Raw genomic sequence first — 15,531 nt, 5'->3', positions numbered from 1 at the left:
GTTAAGTGTTGAGGAGGACGAAATGTTTGATGCGATTTAGACCCGATGGAGCGCGTGATGAAACAGAGAAGACTGTCTGTCCTGCTGTTTTGATGTCTTTACCCAACAAAGTCAAGTTAGGATGTCAAATCAAATGTTATTTGTCACATGCGCCGAATACAACAGGTGCAGACCTTACAGTGAAATGCTTACTTACAAGCCCTTAACCAACAATGCTTTATAAGTAAAAAATAGAAAATAGAAGTAACAAATAATGAAACTGCAGCAATAAAATAACAAGCAAGGCAATGTGCGGGGGCACTGGTTAGTTGAGGTAATATGTACCTCCTCCGAGGGCCCTCACCTCCTCCCTGTAGGCCGTCTCGTCGTTGTTGGTAATCAAGCCTACCACTGTAGTGTCGTCTGCAAACTTGATGATTGAGTTGGAGGCGTGCATGGCCACGCAGTCGTGGGTGAACAGGGAGTACAGGAGAGGGCTCAGAACGCACCCTTGTGTGGCCCCAGTGTTGAGGATCAGCGGGGTGGAGATGTTGTTACCTACACTCACCACCTGGGGGCGGCCTGTCAGGAAGTCCAGTACCCAGTTGCACAGGGCGGGGTCGAGACCCAGGGTCTCGAGCTTGATGACGAGTTTGGAGGGTACTATGGTGTTAAATGCTGAGCTGTAGTCGATGAACAGCATTCTCACATAGGTATTCCTCTTGTCCAGATGGGTTAGGGCAGTGTGCAGTGTGGTTGCGATTGCGTCTTCTGTGGACCTATTGGGGCGTTTAACTATGTTTTCTCTCATAGTCCGTGAACACCTGGTTGTCGTGGTGGTTGCAAAGCTTCCAGTCGAAGCTCGCATCCACTACAAGACCATGGTGCTTACCTATGGAACAGCAAGAGGAACTGCCCCTCCCTACCTTCAGGCTATGCTCAAACCCTACACCCAAACCTGAGCACTCTGTTCTGCCACCTCAGGTCTCTTGGCCCTCCCACCCCTACAGGAGGGCAGCTCCCGCTCAGCCCAGTCCCAACTCTTTACTGTACTGGCACCCCAATGGTGGAGCCAGCTTCCACCTGAAGCTAGGACAGCAGAATCCCTGCCCATCTTCCGAAAACATACCTCTTCAAACAGTATCTTAAATAATCGTCCTCATCACCTTGAAAATAAAGAATAAAAATTAACCCTACCTCTTCAAACAATATCTTAAATAATCCTAATCTCCTTAAAAAATTAAATAATAATAGAAATGAACCCTACCTCTTCAAACAATATCTTAAATAATCCTCATCACCTCGAAAATAAATAACCCCCCCATTCTAGCTCTGACTCTACTGATAGCTATGTTACTGAGGATTTTTTTAAACATTCTATGCCTGTGATATGTGGTTGTCCCACCGAGTTATCTTAAGATGAATGCACTAACTGTAAGTCGCTCTGGATAAGAGTGTCTGCTAAATACTATATTGTAAATGTAAAATGAATAAGACTTTAAATGGGATAGGAAAGCATCCAACAGGAATGTGATTATTGCAAGGAAACAGAGACAGTGGGGCATGTATTTATACCGTGTGGGCAGTATGAGAGGGAAAGAGACAGGCTGAGATCTAGTATAAGGGAGAAGGAGATACAGTAAATTATATATTGAGTATGTTGAAAAGAGTATATTGAGTAGAACGTCATTAGATACAGTCGCAAATATTTTTTTAAAGAGAAACAGGGCTGGCAGGTAGGATTTAGTTTCACCCTGTCGCTGGCACACACTGCAGTGCAGTAGGTGGCAGTAATGCACCATAACGTTGTATGCCAAACGCCGAAGAAGAAAAAGAGCTGTTTCTCCAATTATGTTGCCTTCCATGTAGGAGGCAGCCTGTTTTCTTGGACACTTCTATCTAGTTTTCTCCCACACCAAGCTGGTTATAGCATTTCCACCTCCCTGGAAACCATGGCCGAACAGGCCACGGAATCCGCCCGGCAGCCCCAGCACGACGGTAAAGCTAGTTCTTTTTTGGAAGTATATGATGTGTTGACGTTTCGAGCTAATCCAGATACAATAAGCGGCCTGTGAATCTTCGGTTTAGCTAGCACCATCACCCGACATGTCACCAACCTTACCTATACTTGGCCATTATTTCACGTTTCTCAATGGATGTATATTATACATAGCGAGCTTCACGGGCACCAAACTAGATGTGCATACTTTGTTAGAAAATACATGCATCGTTACATTTTTGCGCGATAAGAATGGCGTATGATTGCTGACCCATCTGGCTGGATCTATTTTAGCTACAGACGACGCTTAACTAGATAGCATCAACACAGTTCGACTAACTACGTTAGCTAGCTAGCTGTCATTGTTGTTTTGCAGCGCTTGACAGTGTATGCGAGTTATTCGACGGAGTGGAAATTTGATAGTGGTGGTTATATTTGTACATGTAGCAAACGTTTTCGAGAACAGTTTTTATTGACGCATGAATATTCAGTCATTTAGTTCTCCATCCTCCGCTCTGGTTTGTTTGCAAAATGTAGCGTCTAGCCCTAAAGTTATAACGTTACAGGTAACGTTAGCTTGGGGACGGGCCAGGGGACGGGCCAATGTCTGACGTTTTGCTCCAGACTAGTTTAGTTTACTAGCAAGCTAGTAACGTTAGCCACACTCCACAGAAATTTTAAGCCAACATGTCTTTATACATTGAGCCTATGATTGAATTGAAAGGATTATTTTTCTCCAACTAGCTACACCAAATCTGGTAATGGCGATAATGAAATGTGTCATGACAATACCGGTGTTTACATGGATTTGCGCATGTGCCCTGTGATTTAAACGGCAGTACCGACGCTCTAAAAAGTCTGATAAATAATACTTTACTGTAGATATTTGGTCTAAAATTCCAACCCACTGAAGGACCAACCGCACAGACAATCGGTAGATTTAAGTTCAAATGCAATTTTATTCAACATTCAGGCATCTACTGCTTTATATATGCATTTGATTGCAAGCAAACTTTCCAAGTCATACTGATTTATTAGGAAACCTACGTTTATGCTCTCCATAACGACTGAGATTGGTCTGTTGTCTTTTTGAGTAGTGAGTTAGGCTATGCATTATTAAGAATGGGGAAAAACTGTACAGTATGTAGCCTAAAGCTAGTGGACAGATGGGCCTTTACCTCAAGTAGGCCTAAAGCCCCAAATCATCAACGATTGGAACTTGCAGCTAGTGTACTTTCTGCGCTGGAAATGGACTCTAAGACGTAGGCTATATAACCATTATGTTGGACACCAGGAATGATATTTGGATTGGTTACTTTTCAGGCACCTCATTCTGTTTTATATGTATAAACTTGAATCTCTGAACAACTTGGAAAACCTCCAGAGTTTGTTCTTTGGTAGGCTCATGTCATAGATCTTTGTTTAGTTTGCGTGTCTTTCTGGTCAAACCTTTTGCTGACACTGTCAGTATGCTAACACAGTGATTAATAGATCTTGCCCCTAGAATGCTGCTTTGTATTTTGTACTGCACAGGTGTCGTCCATTTTGATTGGCTACAATTAGTGAGATTGATTTGCTCTTTGTCCACCAGTTAGACCTCCATTTATTGTATGCTATAAACAACACCAACAGTGATTGTTGAAGTGAAGACCAAATTACCCTCCCACTCAGTCCTGCCTGGACAATACTTTTTTTAGACCAGATTCCCCCTTAATAAATAACATCCCCTCTTTCAGGCTGCTGGTTGTAAAGAGAAATACCTTTTTTATTTCTGGAAGTTTCTTTAGTGTTCTTGTTTTGTCCTCTTCCTTAGTGGTGCTCCAGCAGCGAATGGCAGCCCTGGAGCAGGAGAGAGCAGAGTTCTCCAAGCTCAAACAACAACTGGAGTCTGAGTTCAACCAGAAACGGGCCAAGTTCAAAGAGCTCTACATGTCCAAAGAAGGTGACTGTTCAATGTAGGGGTGTGACCCGAATTAGGGATCATTAACGTTTAGAAAAAATCCTTAATCGAAACACCCCTTGGCCTACAATTTCCGTTTCCCTGCAGAAGTCTAATTAACATAATAAAAACATCCCCATCAAAATTTGTCTTTTTAAGCTAGAGATATTTTTTTTGCATGGGTTGCTTCTCAATCCACTGCATCCACTGATATCTCCCTTCCACATCTGCGGTAGAAGGAAGAAGAAAAAAATACTTAACCTGACCCAACCTTCCACCTCCCGCTCCTGCTGGCTATCAGCAGATTCTGCTCTCCTGAAGTTGCTGGTAGTAGGCTACACGAGGAGGTAGTAGGCTACACGAGGAGGTAGTAGGCTACACGAGGAGGTAGTAGGCTACACGAGGAGGTAGTAGGCTACACGAGGAGGTAGTAGGCTACACGAGGAGGTAGTAGGCTACACGAGGAGGTAGTAGGCTACACGAGGAGGTAGTAGACTACACGAGGAGGTAGTAGGCTACACGAGGAGTCGGCAACCTTTCTCATGTGGAATGCCAATTTATCTTACAATTTCTACTGATCTGCGTGCCATTATGGTTTTCATATGCACATTTTTGTGGAACAGTTTAATTTCATTTTAATAAAGTTTAGGTACTGTATCTCAATCATTGTCATGTGGTTAATCAAAATTCTATCCAAATTAAAATGATACAAACCTAAAAAGTAACTTCTATTGCCATTGCCAACTATTTAAAAATAGCCTACATAAAGCCAACAAATAAAAACATTGCAGCCTGCAGGTAGAAAATATTCAGATTTTAATAAAATAATCCTATAAATCACATTGGCTACGCATGGCCTGTCTGCAACAAACTTGAAACATTATATCAACTTGGGTCTGGCCTGAAGCTTGTGCTAACAAACTTGGAACATTGTATAACATATTCTGGGCCCTCAGAATTTCCAGCTTCAGTGAGCTTGGGACCGACACAGCTGTAGGCTATTTGCTCAAGGGATAAGTTTCCACTGGATCAGAGCATGACATTTTTTCCTTTCTCGCGGAGTGGTTATCGAAAGATTTTTCAAATACATTGAATAAATATTGTCATTCTCAATGGATGTAAAAATAGACTTTGCTTTCTTGCTGTTTGAGGAGAAGAAAGCATTACTTTGAGAAGGTCCACAGCTCATTAGTCATGGTGCGTTAAGCCAATCAGAAATACTTTCAGATCCCCTAATGAGAACATTTATATGCCTACATTTGCTAGCAGGCCAGGTAGCCTATAGGCCTACTTCTATGCGTAATCAGGTGCATGTCCTTATTCAACATTGACAGGAGCGAGCGCTCCAAACAAAAGACAGTAACTAAATTGACAGCTCGTAAATGGAATGAAATAACCCAAAACGTGTTTCTCACAAGTGTAGCATAGGTTGTGCATTCTGCAAACTACGTGTCAACTCTGACAATGAGAATGGTAAATGACGAATAATAATATATTGAATGCATTAACAGAAATTACTGTAACGAAACACATTGTCTAATAGAAATGATAGGAATTAATGGTAAATGTACTACTGGTGATATACAGTATGTAATGGAAAATTGATAGACACTAACAATCAAACGCAAACAATTCACGTGTTATGAAACAATGAATGTGCACCACTTGGTTGGAGAGAGACGTGCATCTTAGCCACACTCTCCTTCTTGGACTGCCATCCCCACGGCCTTTGCAATGGAGGTGAGCGCTATTTGGTAGGTAGTCAGAACTGTGGTAAATTGAACTGTATTTCCCCCTAGCGGTCATATGCAGGACCATATCTGAATTGTGAATTCACGTCACTTAATTTTTTTTTAAACAATTTTTTAAAACGTTTGAACATTGAACTAGGGATGTTGACTATCATGCCATTTTGCTAATTGTAAACTCCCAACTAATTGTAAGCGTCATGAATATGGGAGAGGGAAAGGGGGATACCTAGTCAGTTGTACAACTGAAATGTCTTCCGTATTTAACTCAACCCCTCTGAATCAGAGAGGTGCGGCGGGTTGCCTTAATCGACATCCACGTCTTCGGCGCCCGGACCCTGGTCTCCTGGAACATATCCGGCCTTATCATGGTAATGTGACTCTTGTATTTTCCTCAGTTCCTCTATTTTCTTCCCCAGAGGAGCTGAAGAGCCAGGCAGCGTCTCTGGAGGGGGCCCAGTCGGAGCTGAGTCGTGTCCAGGCCCAGCTGGAACAGGCCCAGGCAGACATGGAGAACATCAAGGCAGTGGCCACTGTGTCAGAGAGCACCAAGCAGGAGGCCGTTGACCAGGTCAAGAGACAGTGGCAGGAGGAGGTGGCCTCCCTACAGGCCATCATGAAAGGTAGCTAGGCTAACTCTACTTTGCCTCCTCTGGCTCTCATTTTGCCATTCAGTATCTAGTTGGTGACACTGTTGGAAGGCTTTCAGAAAAGCTGTAACCCATGTAACATTTAGTCTAGTCTAGGCCTTCATAAAAGGCAGTCATTAATTCCATGTCATTGCCATGCTTCTGTTACAGCCCTGATGATGTATCATCTTAGCTTGACACGCAGACATTAAAATAGAATAGGATTACAATTCTGTCCCTGTGGCTAAATAAAGTGTATTGAGTTGAATAGTTAAGCATTGATGAGCCTGATTGCAAATTAACTGCTACGCTTTACACTCAGGATCAGTTACAACACAGTACCAGTCAATGCTCACCTCCCCCCTCCCCTCAGACACAGTGCGTGAGTACGAGGTGCAGTTCCACCAGCGCCTGGAGCAGGAGCGTGCTCAATGGAACCAGTACAGGGAGGCAGTGGAGAGGGAGATGGGCGAGCTGAGACACCGCCTCTCAGAGGGTGGCCAGGAGGAAGAGAACTTGGAGAACGACATGAAAAAGGTAGGCTGGTTTCACACCTGGGGTGGGGGGGTCATCAGAGTACATGTATCCTTTTGTCAGGGTTGGGGTCAATTCCATTTCAATTCAGGAAGGAAACAAATACCAATTCCAAATCAATTTTCTTATAGAGAAGCGTTGACGAGAATTAGAATTTTAGATTACTTCCTGAATTGACTGAATTTAAATGGAATGGAGCACTTTTGTTTTAGATTCGACTTATTTGTCTGTTTTGATTCAAGGTCAATAGAGTTGGACTTGATTTGAATGGCTTTTTTCCCCCCCAAGGCTCAGGAAGATGCAGAGAAGCTGCGGTCGGTGGTGATGCCCATGGAGCAGGAGATAGCAGCTCTGAAAGGCAAGCTGACAATGGCAGAGGACAGGGTAAAGGAGCTGGAAGCCTCAAAGGTTAGTCAACGGGGACTGGAAAGGAAAATGGATGCTGTGGAAGTTAGACTTTTACAATACAAAAACTCCATGATGCTAATTTTATTAACAAAACAATGTTATCCATCCAAAATGTCAATTGAGGTATGGGTTATATCCTTTGCAAAGAAACATGTTTTTGTGTTGATTATTTATGACATTTACAAGGAAAACTGTCTGAAGTGATACAGAGGGGGGGGAAATGTCTTAAAATGGCTTACAGTTGAAATATGTCATCTGAGTTAGATGACAAATTTTTATTCTGTAGGTAAAGGAGCTCAATCATGTCCTGGAAGCAGAGAAATCCTGCCGCACAGACCTGGAGATGTACGTGGCGGTGCTCAACACTCAGAAGTCTGTCCTTCAGGAGGATGCAGAGAAACTACGTAAAGAGCTCCATGAAGGTGACTCGCTTGTAAAGCTTTATTCAAACTCATGCTGTCAAACTTTAGGAAAAGAGATGTGAGAGACTTCAATACAAGAGTACAGCACAGTATTCTTTCTCTTTACCTCCACTTCTCTCCCTCTCGATCCTTCACCCTCTCTCTCTAAATGCCATATTTTCTTAGTTTGTCACCTGCTGGAGCTGGAGCGGCAGCAGCACAACCAGCTGAAGCACACGTGGCAGCGGGCCAACGACCAGTTCCTGGAGTCCCAGAGGCTGCTGATGAGGGACATGCAGAGGATCGAGAACGTGCTCTCCTCCGAGCAGCTCCGCCAGGTGGAGGAGATCAAGAAGAGGGACCAGGTACGCACACTAACGATAAAGTACAATAATTGTTTTACAGAAGTGCTAGAGCTGGGTGATATGGACTTAGTCATATTGTGATGAATAACTATTTTGCTTGATTACAAATACAACGATAAAACAAAATGTCTTAATGGACAGTTACTTTACATTGGTGGCAGGGCTCTAGACAAAATGCTTTCAGTGCCAAGTAAGAACTAAGATGGTTGCCTATGTTAAAAAGTAAGCTATTTCATCTAACATATCCAGGAAATGCATGATTTTACATTTTGATGGGCAACCTGGCCAAATTAAAATCCAGAAATATCAGATTTATTTTTGGATCTTCCGAGAATTTGCTGACATCTTGCTTCCGAGTGGCGCAGCGGTCTAAGGCACTGCATCTCAGTGCCAGAGGCATCACTACAGTCCCTGGTTTGAATCCAGGCTGTATCACATCCTGCCATAATTGGGAGTCCCATAAGGCGGCACACAATTGGCCTAGCGTCGTCCGGGGTAAGCCATCATTGTAAATAATAATTTGTTCTTAATGGACTTAACTAGGTTAAATAAAATAAGCTACAGTGGCAAGAAAAAGTATGTGAACCTGTTGGAATTACCTGGATTTCTACATAAATTGGTTATAAAATTTGATCTGATCTTCCTCTAAGTCACCACAATATTTACACAGTGTGCTTAAACTAATAAACTATGTCTTTATTGAACATACTGTGTAAACATTCACAGTGTAGGGTGGAAAAAGTATGTGAACCCTTGGATTTAATAACTGGTTACCCACCTTAGGCAGCAATATACTCAACCAAACGGTAAGGAGGAATTTTGGACCATTCCTCTTTACAAAACTGTTCCAGTTGAGCAGTATTCTTAGGATGTCTGGTGTGAACTGCTCAAGGTCATGATACAGCATTTTAAATTGGGTTGAGGTCAGGACTCTGACTGGGCCACTCCAGAAAGCGTATTTTCTTCAGTTGAAGCCATTCTGTTGTTGATTTACTTCTGTGTTTTGGGTTGTTGTCCTGTTGCGTCACCCAACTTCTGTTGTGCTTCAATTGGCGGACAGATAGCCTTACGTTCTCCTGCAAAATGTCTTGATAAACTTGGGAATTCATTTTCCGTCAATGATAGCAAGCTGTTCATGCCCTAAAGCAGCCCCAACCATGATGCTCCCTCCACCATACTTTACAGTTGGTTTTGATGTTGGTGTGCTGTGCCTTTTTTTTCTCCACACATAGTATTATGTGTTCCTTCCAAACAATTCAACTTTAGTTTAATCTGTCCACAGAATATTTTGCCAGTAGCGCTGTGGAACATCCAAGTGCTCTTTTGCTAACTTCAGACATGCAACAAAGTTTTTTTTTTTGGACAGCAGTGGTGTCCTCCCATAAACACCATTCTTGTTTAGTGTTTTACGTATCGTAGACTTGTCAGAGATGTTAGCATGTTTCATACATTTCTGTAAGTCTAGCTGACACGCTAGGATTCTTCTTAACCTCATTGAGCATTCTCCGCTGTGCTCTTGCAGTCATCTTTGCAGGACAGCCACTCCTAGAGAGAGTAGCAACAGTGCTGAACTTTCTCCATTTATAGACAATATGTCTTACTGATGAACATCAAGGCTTTTAGATATATTTTTGTAACCCTTTCCAGCTTTATACAAATCAACAATTCTTAATCTTAGGTCTTCTGAGATCTCTTTTGTTTGAGGCATGGTTCACATCAGGCAATGCTTCTTGTGAATAGCAAATTCAAATTTTGTGAGTGTTTTATAGGGCAGGGCAGCTCTAACCAACATCTCCAATCTCGTCTCATTGATTGGACTCCAGGTTAGCTGACCCCAATTAGCTTTTGGAAAAGTTATTAGCCTAGGGGTTAACATACGTTTGTGTGAATGTTTAAACACTGAATGTTTAAATGATGTATTCAATATAGACACAAATAAACTAACACACAAATTATTGTAAGCACACTGTATTGTTGTGACAAATTTTATGACAAATTTATGCAGAAATCCATGTAATTCCAAAGGGTTCATACTTTTTCTTGCCACTGTATATTAATCCCCACCTCAAAACACTTAGCTAGATTGCTAACTCTGAATCCAATATTGCTGCTATATTGATTGATTTATCAGTAAATGTAGACTCATGTCCTACAACAACTTTCCAGCGCTAGACCTAGGCTACTTGATGTAGGTCGTTTTTCCTAGCCACCATGCTTCTGCATTGCTTGCTCTTTGGGGTTTTACGCTGGGTTTCTGTGTAAGCACTTTGTGACAACTACTGATGCAGGGGATTTTTTAATAAATTAGATTGATGTAGTCCTATTCACTGCAAATGGCGCGCTTGTCTCTGTTCCACTGGCCCATCAAAAGCATACTACAGCCTACTCTGGTTGTAAATTGGTGCCTGTGAGAAGTCCGTCATTGGCTGCGGGCAGCATTTGGTACACTAACACACATTCATCACGCCTCCCTGCTCCGTTATCAGCTACGTTAATAATGTGGGTCGACACACAAGTTAACGTCCCTATCTTAGTACATACATTTCACACTTACCTCCCGTCAGTAACTGGTTATGGTATAAAGAGTATACAGATAAGCATTCATGTTTAATATAAGCAATGTTCATTATACTTATCGATGTTATGGATGAGCACAAGGCTAAACTGGAAAACCGAAATCAAAATAAAAAGATGGCGGAGCCGCAAAAGTTCTTCTGTGCAAGGGTGTTTATTTACATAGTGATTCCGGAAGAAAAACAGTACTGCCATCAAAAGTATACCTGATGGGGACAGCTTAAAACAATGCTGCCCCGTCCACAGCTCAATCCAAAATGCCTTCCTCCATGAACTGAAAGAGAGGCTCCTTTTTGTAGGGGTAGCCCCTCCCATCAGAACAAGTAACACTAATTAATTTAGCAATTACCTATTCAAACCTACATTTTCCATTCAACTAAACATACTAAAGTATATACATTGCAACACATTTTTTATGAAACAATATCCCAATATAACATTTACAAAATCATATCACTACTGACATGGTGTCTTTTTAATATGCCCATTTACATTAACGAGCCATTCGCACTACAAAGTCAGCCCGATTCCCTTAGCTCGGGTCCTTATCCAGCATACCCGGAAGCTACAGTGATGGAGAGAGGAACAGAACCAAACAAACAACGTGCTCATCCATAACATTGATAAGTATAATGAACATTGCTTACATTAAACTTGAATGCTTATCTGTATATTCTTTATACCATAACCGGTTACTGACGGGAGGTAAGTGTGAAATGTATCTACTAAGATAGGGACGTTAACTTGTGTCGACCCACATTATTAACGTAGCTGATAACGGAGCAGGGAGGCATGATGAATGTGTGTGTGTGTGTTAGTGTATCAAATGCTGCCCGCGGCCTGTGACGGACTTCTGTCACAGTGCCATGAACTCCATATTAAGAGGTAAGAAATAAATGATATACTCCCAGAATGCTGTGTCTTTTCAGATGTACGATAAATTCTTCAGTAAGAGGAAGGCAATGTTGTATGTCATTTTCGGTTTATCATCCCAGGTTTAACTCACACCCAGAGTCAGAGTGGTGTGTGTGTGGGGGTGTGTTTGACCGTGCAAGGGTGAATCAGACGGTACATGAGAAATAGAGTAAATCCTGTGTCAGCTTGACAGTGTACCGACATTTATCAACAGGATAGTGTGTATGCATGTGCGCTTATGGGAATGCAAGTCAGTTGATAAGGTAGAAATACTCTGTCAAAGTGTAACATTGTTTACAAATTGTATTTACATGCTCAGACCATTTATTGACATTGTGTTTGCTTCCACCCAGGAGGAGGATGATAATGAAAGGATCATCCAGGCTAAGGAGCAAAACGAGGAGGACGGGACAGAAACCGAACATTTAGAAGACTCATTTCTTGGGCTCAGTATTGAAGAGGTAGGGATATGACGTCACCAACACCTTACCGAGAGCACATTACCCCAGACACACACAATCCTCTGAGGTCAACCGCTCCATAAAACATTCTCTTGAGTTCATATTGTATATGTGACCCACCACCTGGATTCCGTCCTATGCAGCAAAATTTTAAATTGTGTTTTTTACATTGGATAAAAGTAGAGACGGGCTAGAAAATGGTATACTGAACAGAAATGTAAACGCAACAATTTCAAAGATTTTACTGAGTTACAGTTCATATAAGGAAATCAATTTCATCTATGGATTTCACATGACTGGGATTATAGATATGCATCTCTTGGTCACAGGTGGATAGCTTTAAAAAATATGTATCTGGTGTGACCACGATTTGCCTCATGCAGCGCGACACATCTCCTTTGCATAGAGTTGATTAGGCTGTTGATTGTGGCCTGTGGAATGTTGTCCCACTCCTCTTCAATGGCTGTGCGAAGTTGCGGGAACTGGAACACGCTGTCATACACGTCGATCTAGAGCATCCTACACATGCTCAATATGTGACATGTCTGGTGAGTATGCAGGCCATGGAAGAACTGGGACATTTTCAGCTTTCAGGAATTGTATACAGATCCTTGCGACATGGGGCTGTGCATAATCATGGTAAAACATGAGGTGATGGCAGCGGATGAATGCCACGACAATGGGCCTCAGGATCTCGTCACGGTATCTCTGTGCATTCAAATTGCCATCAATAAAATGCAATTGTGTTCGTTGTCTGTAGTTTATGCTTGCTCATACTATAACCCCACCGCCACCATGGGGCACTCTGTTCACAATGTTGACATCCGCAAACCGCTCGCCTACATAACACCATACACGCGGTCTGTGGTTGTGAGGCCGGTTGGACGTACTGCCAAATTCTCTAAAACTTTTGATAAAATAGCCCGTGAATGTTTTGGTACACCTACATGAAGTAGTCACCTGGAATCAGTTTAATTTTATCAAAAGTGGGGTGTGCCTTCGTAAAAGTTAATTTGTGGAATTTCTTTCCTTAATACGTTTGAGCCAATCTGTTGTGTTGTGACAAGGTAGGGGTGGTATACAGATAGCCCTATTTGGTAAATATTATGGCAAGAACAGCTCAAATAAGCAAAGAGAAACAACAGTCCATTATTACTTTAAGACATGAATGTCAGTCAATACGGAAAATTTCAAGAACTTTGAAAGTATCTTCAAGTGCAGTCGCAAAAAAACATCAAGCGCTATGATGAAACTAGCTCTCATGAGGACCGTCACAGGAAAGGAAGACCCAGAGTTTCCTCTGTTGCAGAGGATAAGTTAATTAGTTACCAGCCTCAGAAATTGCAGCCCCAAAAAAATGCTTCAGAGTTCAAATAACAGACACATCTCAACATCAACGGTTCAGAGGAGACTGAGTGAATCAGGCCTTCATGGTCGAATTGCTGCATTGAAACTACTACTAAAGTATACCAATAATAAGAGACTTGCTTGTGCCAAGAAACACAAGCAATGGACATTAGAGATTGTGGACATCTGTCCTTTGGTCCGATGAATCCAAATTTGAGGTTTTTGGTTCCAACCGCTGTGTCTTTGTGAGACGCATAGTAGGTGAATGGATGATCTCCGCATGTGTGGTTCCCACCGTGAAGCATGGATGAGGTGGTGTGGGGGTGCTTTGCTGGTGATGCTGTCTGTGATTTATTTAGAATTCAAGGCACACTTAACCAGCATGCTACCACAGCATTCTGCAGCGATACGCCATCCCATCTAGTTTGTGTTTAGTGGGACTATCATTTGTTTTTCAACAGGACAATGTGCTATTTCATAGTTTTAATGTCTTCACTATTATTCTACAATGTAGAAAATAGTAAAAATAAAGAAAAACCCTTGAATGAGTAGGTGTGTCCAAGCTTTTGACTGGTAGTGTATGTGATTGACGATGGTGTCAATATTGGAGAAGTTGGCCAGAACCTTGGGCAGGAGGGAGTTGATGTCATGGACACGGGCTCCTGGGTGTCAGTGGCTCTTGGTCTGTCCACAGACTGTAGGCAGGCCAAAATCTCTCACCATCAAGATGCCCATGATAAACAGAGAGTAGCAGTAGCGTAAAAGAGGGGGTGGTGGGTGGCGGGACACAATGCAGATAGCCCAGTTAGCCAATGTACGGGGGCACTGGTTGGTCGGCCCAATTGAGGTAGTATGTACATGAATGTATAGTTAAAGTGACTATGCATATATGATAAACAGAGTAGCAGCAGTGTAAAAGAGGGATGGGGGGGGAGGGGGGCACACAATGAAAATAGTTTGGGTAGCCATTTGATTACCTGTTCAGGAGTCTTATGGCTTGGGGGGGAAAACTGTTGAGAAGCCTTTTTGTCCTAGACTTGGCGCTCCGGTACCGCTTGCCATGCGGTAGTAGACAGTCTATGACTGGGATGGCTGGGGTCTTTGACAATTATTAGAGCCTTCCTCTGACACCGCCTGGCTAGAGGTCCTGGATGGCAGGCAGCTTAGCCCCAGTGATGTACTGGGCCGTACGCACTACCCTCTGTAGTGCCTTGCGGTCAGAGGCCGAGCAATTGCCGTACCAGGCAGTGATGCAACCAGTCAGGATGCTCTCGCTGTTGCAGCTGTAGAACATTTTGAGGATCTGAGGACCCATGCCAAATCGTTTCTTGAGGGGGAATTTGTCGTGCCCTCTTCACGACTGTCTTGGTGTGTTTGCAACATTTGCAAGGCTGTCAGTGCATCCATTTGGTTCAGCTTGCCATTGTGAACGTTGTATGTTGTACTCAGTGTCTGATTTGACTCTCTGAGGGGAGATTATATGCAATTTCTAGCCTTTCATAATAAAATTGACTGCCCACAATTTTTCATCATTACGCTGTTATAAATTCAATCACCCTCTTCATTCTCATCATTCAGTTCATTGAAGTTACAATCACCGTTAGAAACTGATATCTGGTTTCTATCGCCCATTCATCGATGACAAAAATAAGCTATTTTAAGTTTGTTACTAGTTTTTTGCTTAGTAGCCAGAGCAACGAGGCCTCGCAAGTTTTCATGTGCTGAAGGCATGGACAGCACGTATATTTTCGTGAAGTGGATTTTGGAAATGTTTGCACCTCTTGAATTGTGAGAATTATTTGACAAAGTTAAGTGTCAGAAACGGCAGAATGTGCTCTTTCTGATACTATATAGAAATCCAAATCTTTTACCTGCATCTGACTCTGAAGGACGATTTGATGAAGTGATGATTTTTTCCCCCTGCGTCTGTCAATTACAAAATGCACCCATCTTTTCATGTACAATTTGACAAATGATAATATTGTCACTCATCAGATTACACATTGTTTGTTTCCCGCTCACCAACTTGGATAGAATCAAAGATATGTTTAGCAATATTCTAAAGGCCTACTGCAACACGTAGCATGTTTTAGTTTCCTTTACAATACATTTGGTATCAACCTGCAAGGCACGCGGTCAAATTAACATAAGCGGCAATAATGATAAATGGGCATAACACAAACTCATCACACTATTGTTGTTCTAAATTAAATTGACCTCTTCGCCCTCATC

The 15,531-nt window shown here is 42.3% G+C and overlaps 1 protein-coding gene across 2 annotated transcripts in view; it reads left to right on the top strand.

Moving 5' to 3' along the window:
• Positions 1–1,504: 1,504 nt before the first annotated feature.
• The window catches only part of LOC139531557 (rab GTPase-binding effector protein 1-like), a 28,848-nt gene continuing 14,821 nt past the window's right edge, over positions 1,505–15,531 (top strand). The window contains exons 1-8 of one of the 2 annotated variants that reach the window (XM_071328106.1): positions 1,505–1,977; positions 3,792–3,920; positions 6,085–6,288; positions 6,668–6,831; positions 7,117–7,236; positions 7,523–7,658; positions 7,824–8,002; positions 11,845–11,952. In XM_071328106.1, the coding sequence (XP_071184207.1) occupies positions 1,773–1,977; positions 3,792–3,920; positions 6,085–6,288; positions 6,668–6,831; positions 7,117–7,236; positions 7,523–7,658; positions 7,824–8,002; positions 11,845–11,952 (1,245 nt within the window). In that variant the 5' untranslated portion in view covers positions 1,505–1,772. The remainder of the gene's footprint in view (positions 1,978–3,791; positions 3,921–6,084; positions 6,289–6,667; positions 6,832–7,116; positions 7,237–7,522; positions 7,659–7,823; positions 8,003–11,844; positions 11,953–15,531) is intronic. The other variant, XM_071328116.1, reaches the window with a different exon arrangement.

Source organism: Salvelinus alpinus, chromosome 1 (genome assembly GCF_045679555.1).
Source record: "Salvelinus alpinus chromosome 1, SLU_Salpinus.1, whole genome shotgun sequence".
Classification (NCBI taxonomy): Eukaryota; Metazoa; Chordata; class Actinopteri; order Salmoniformes; family Salmonidae; genus Salvelinus; species Salvelinus alpinus.
The sequence above is the reverse complement of the archived record's forward strand: the minus strand, read 5'-3'. Positions and strand labels throughout refer to the sequence as shown.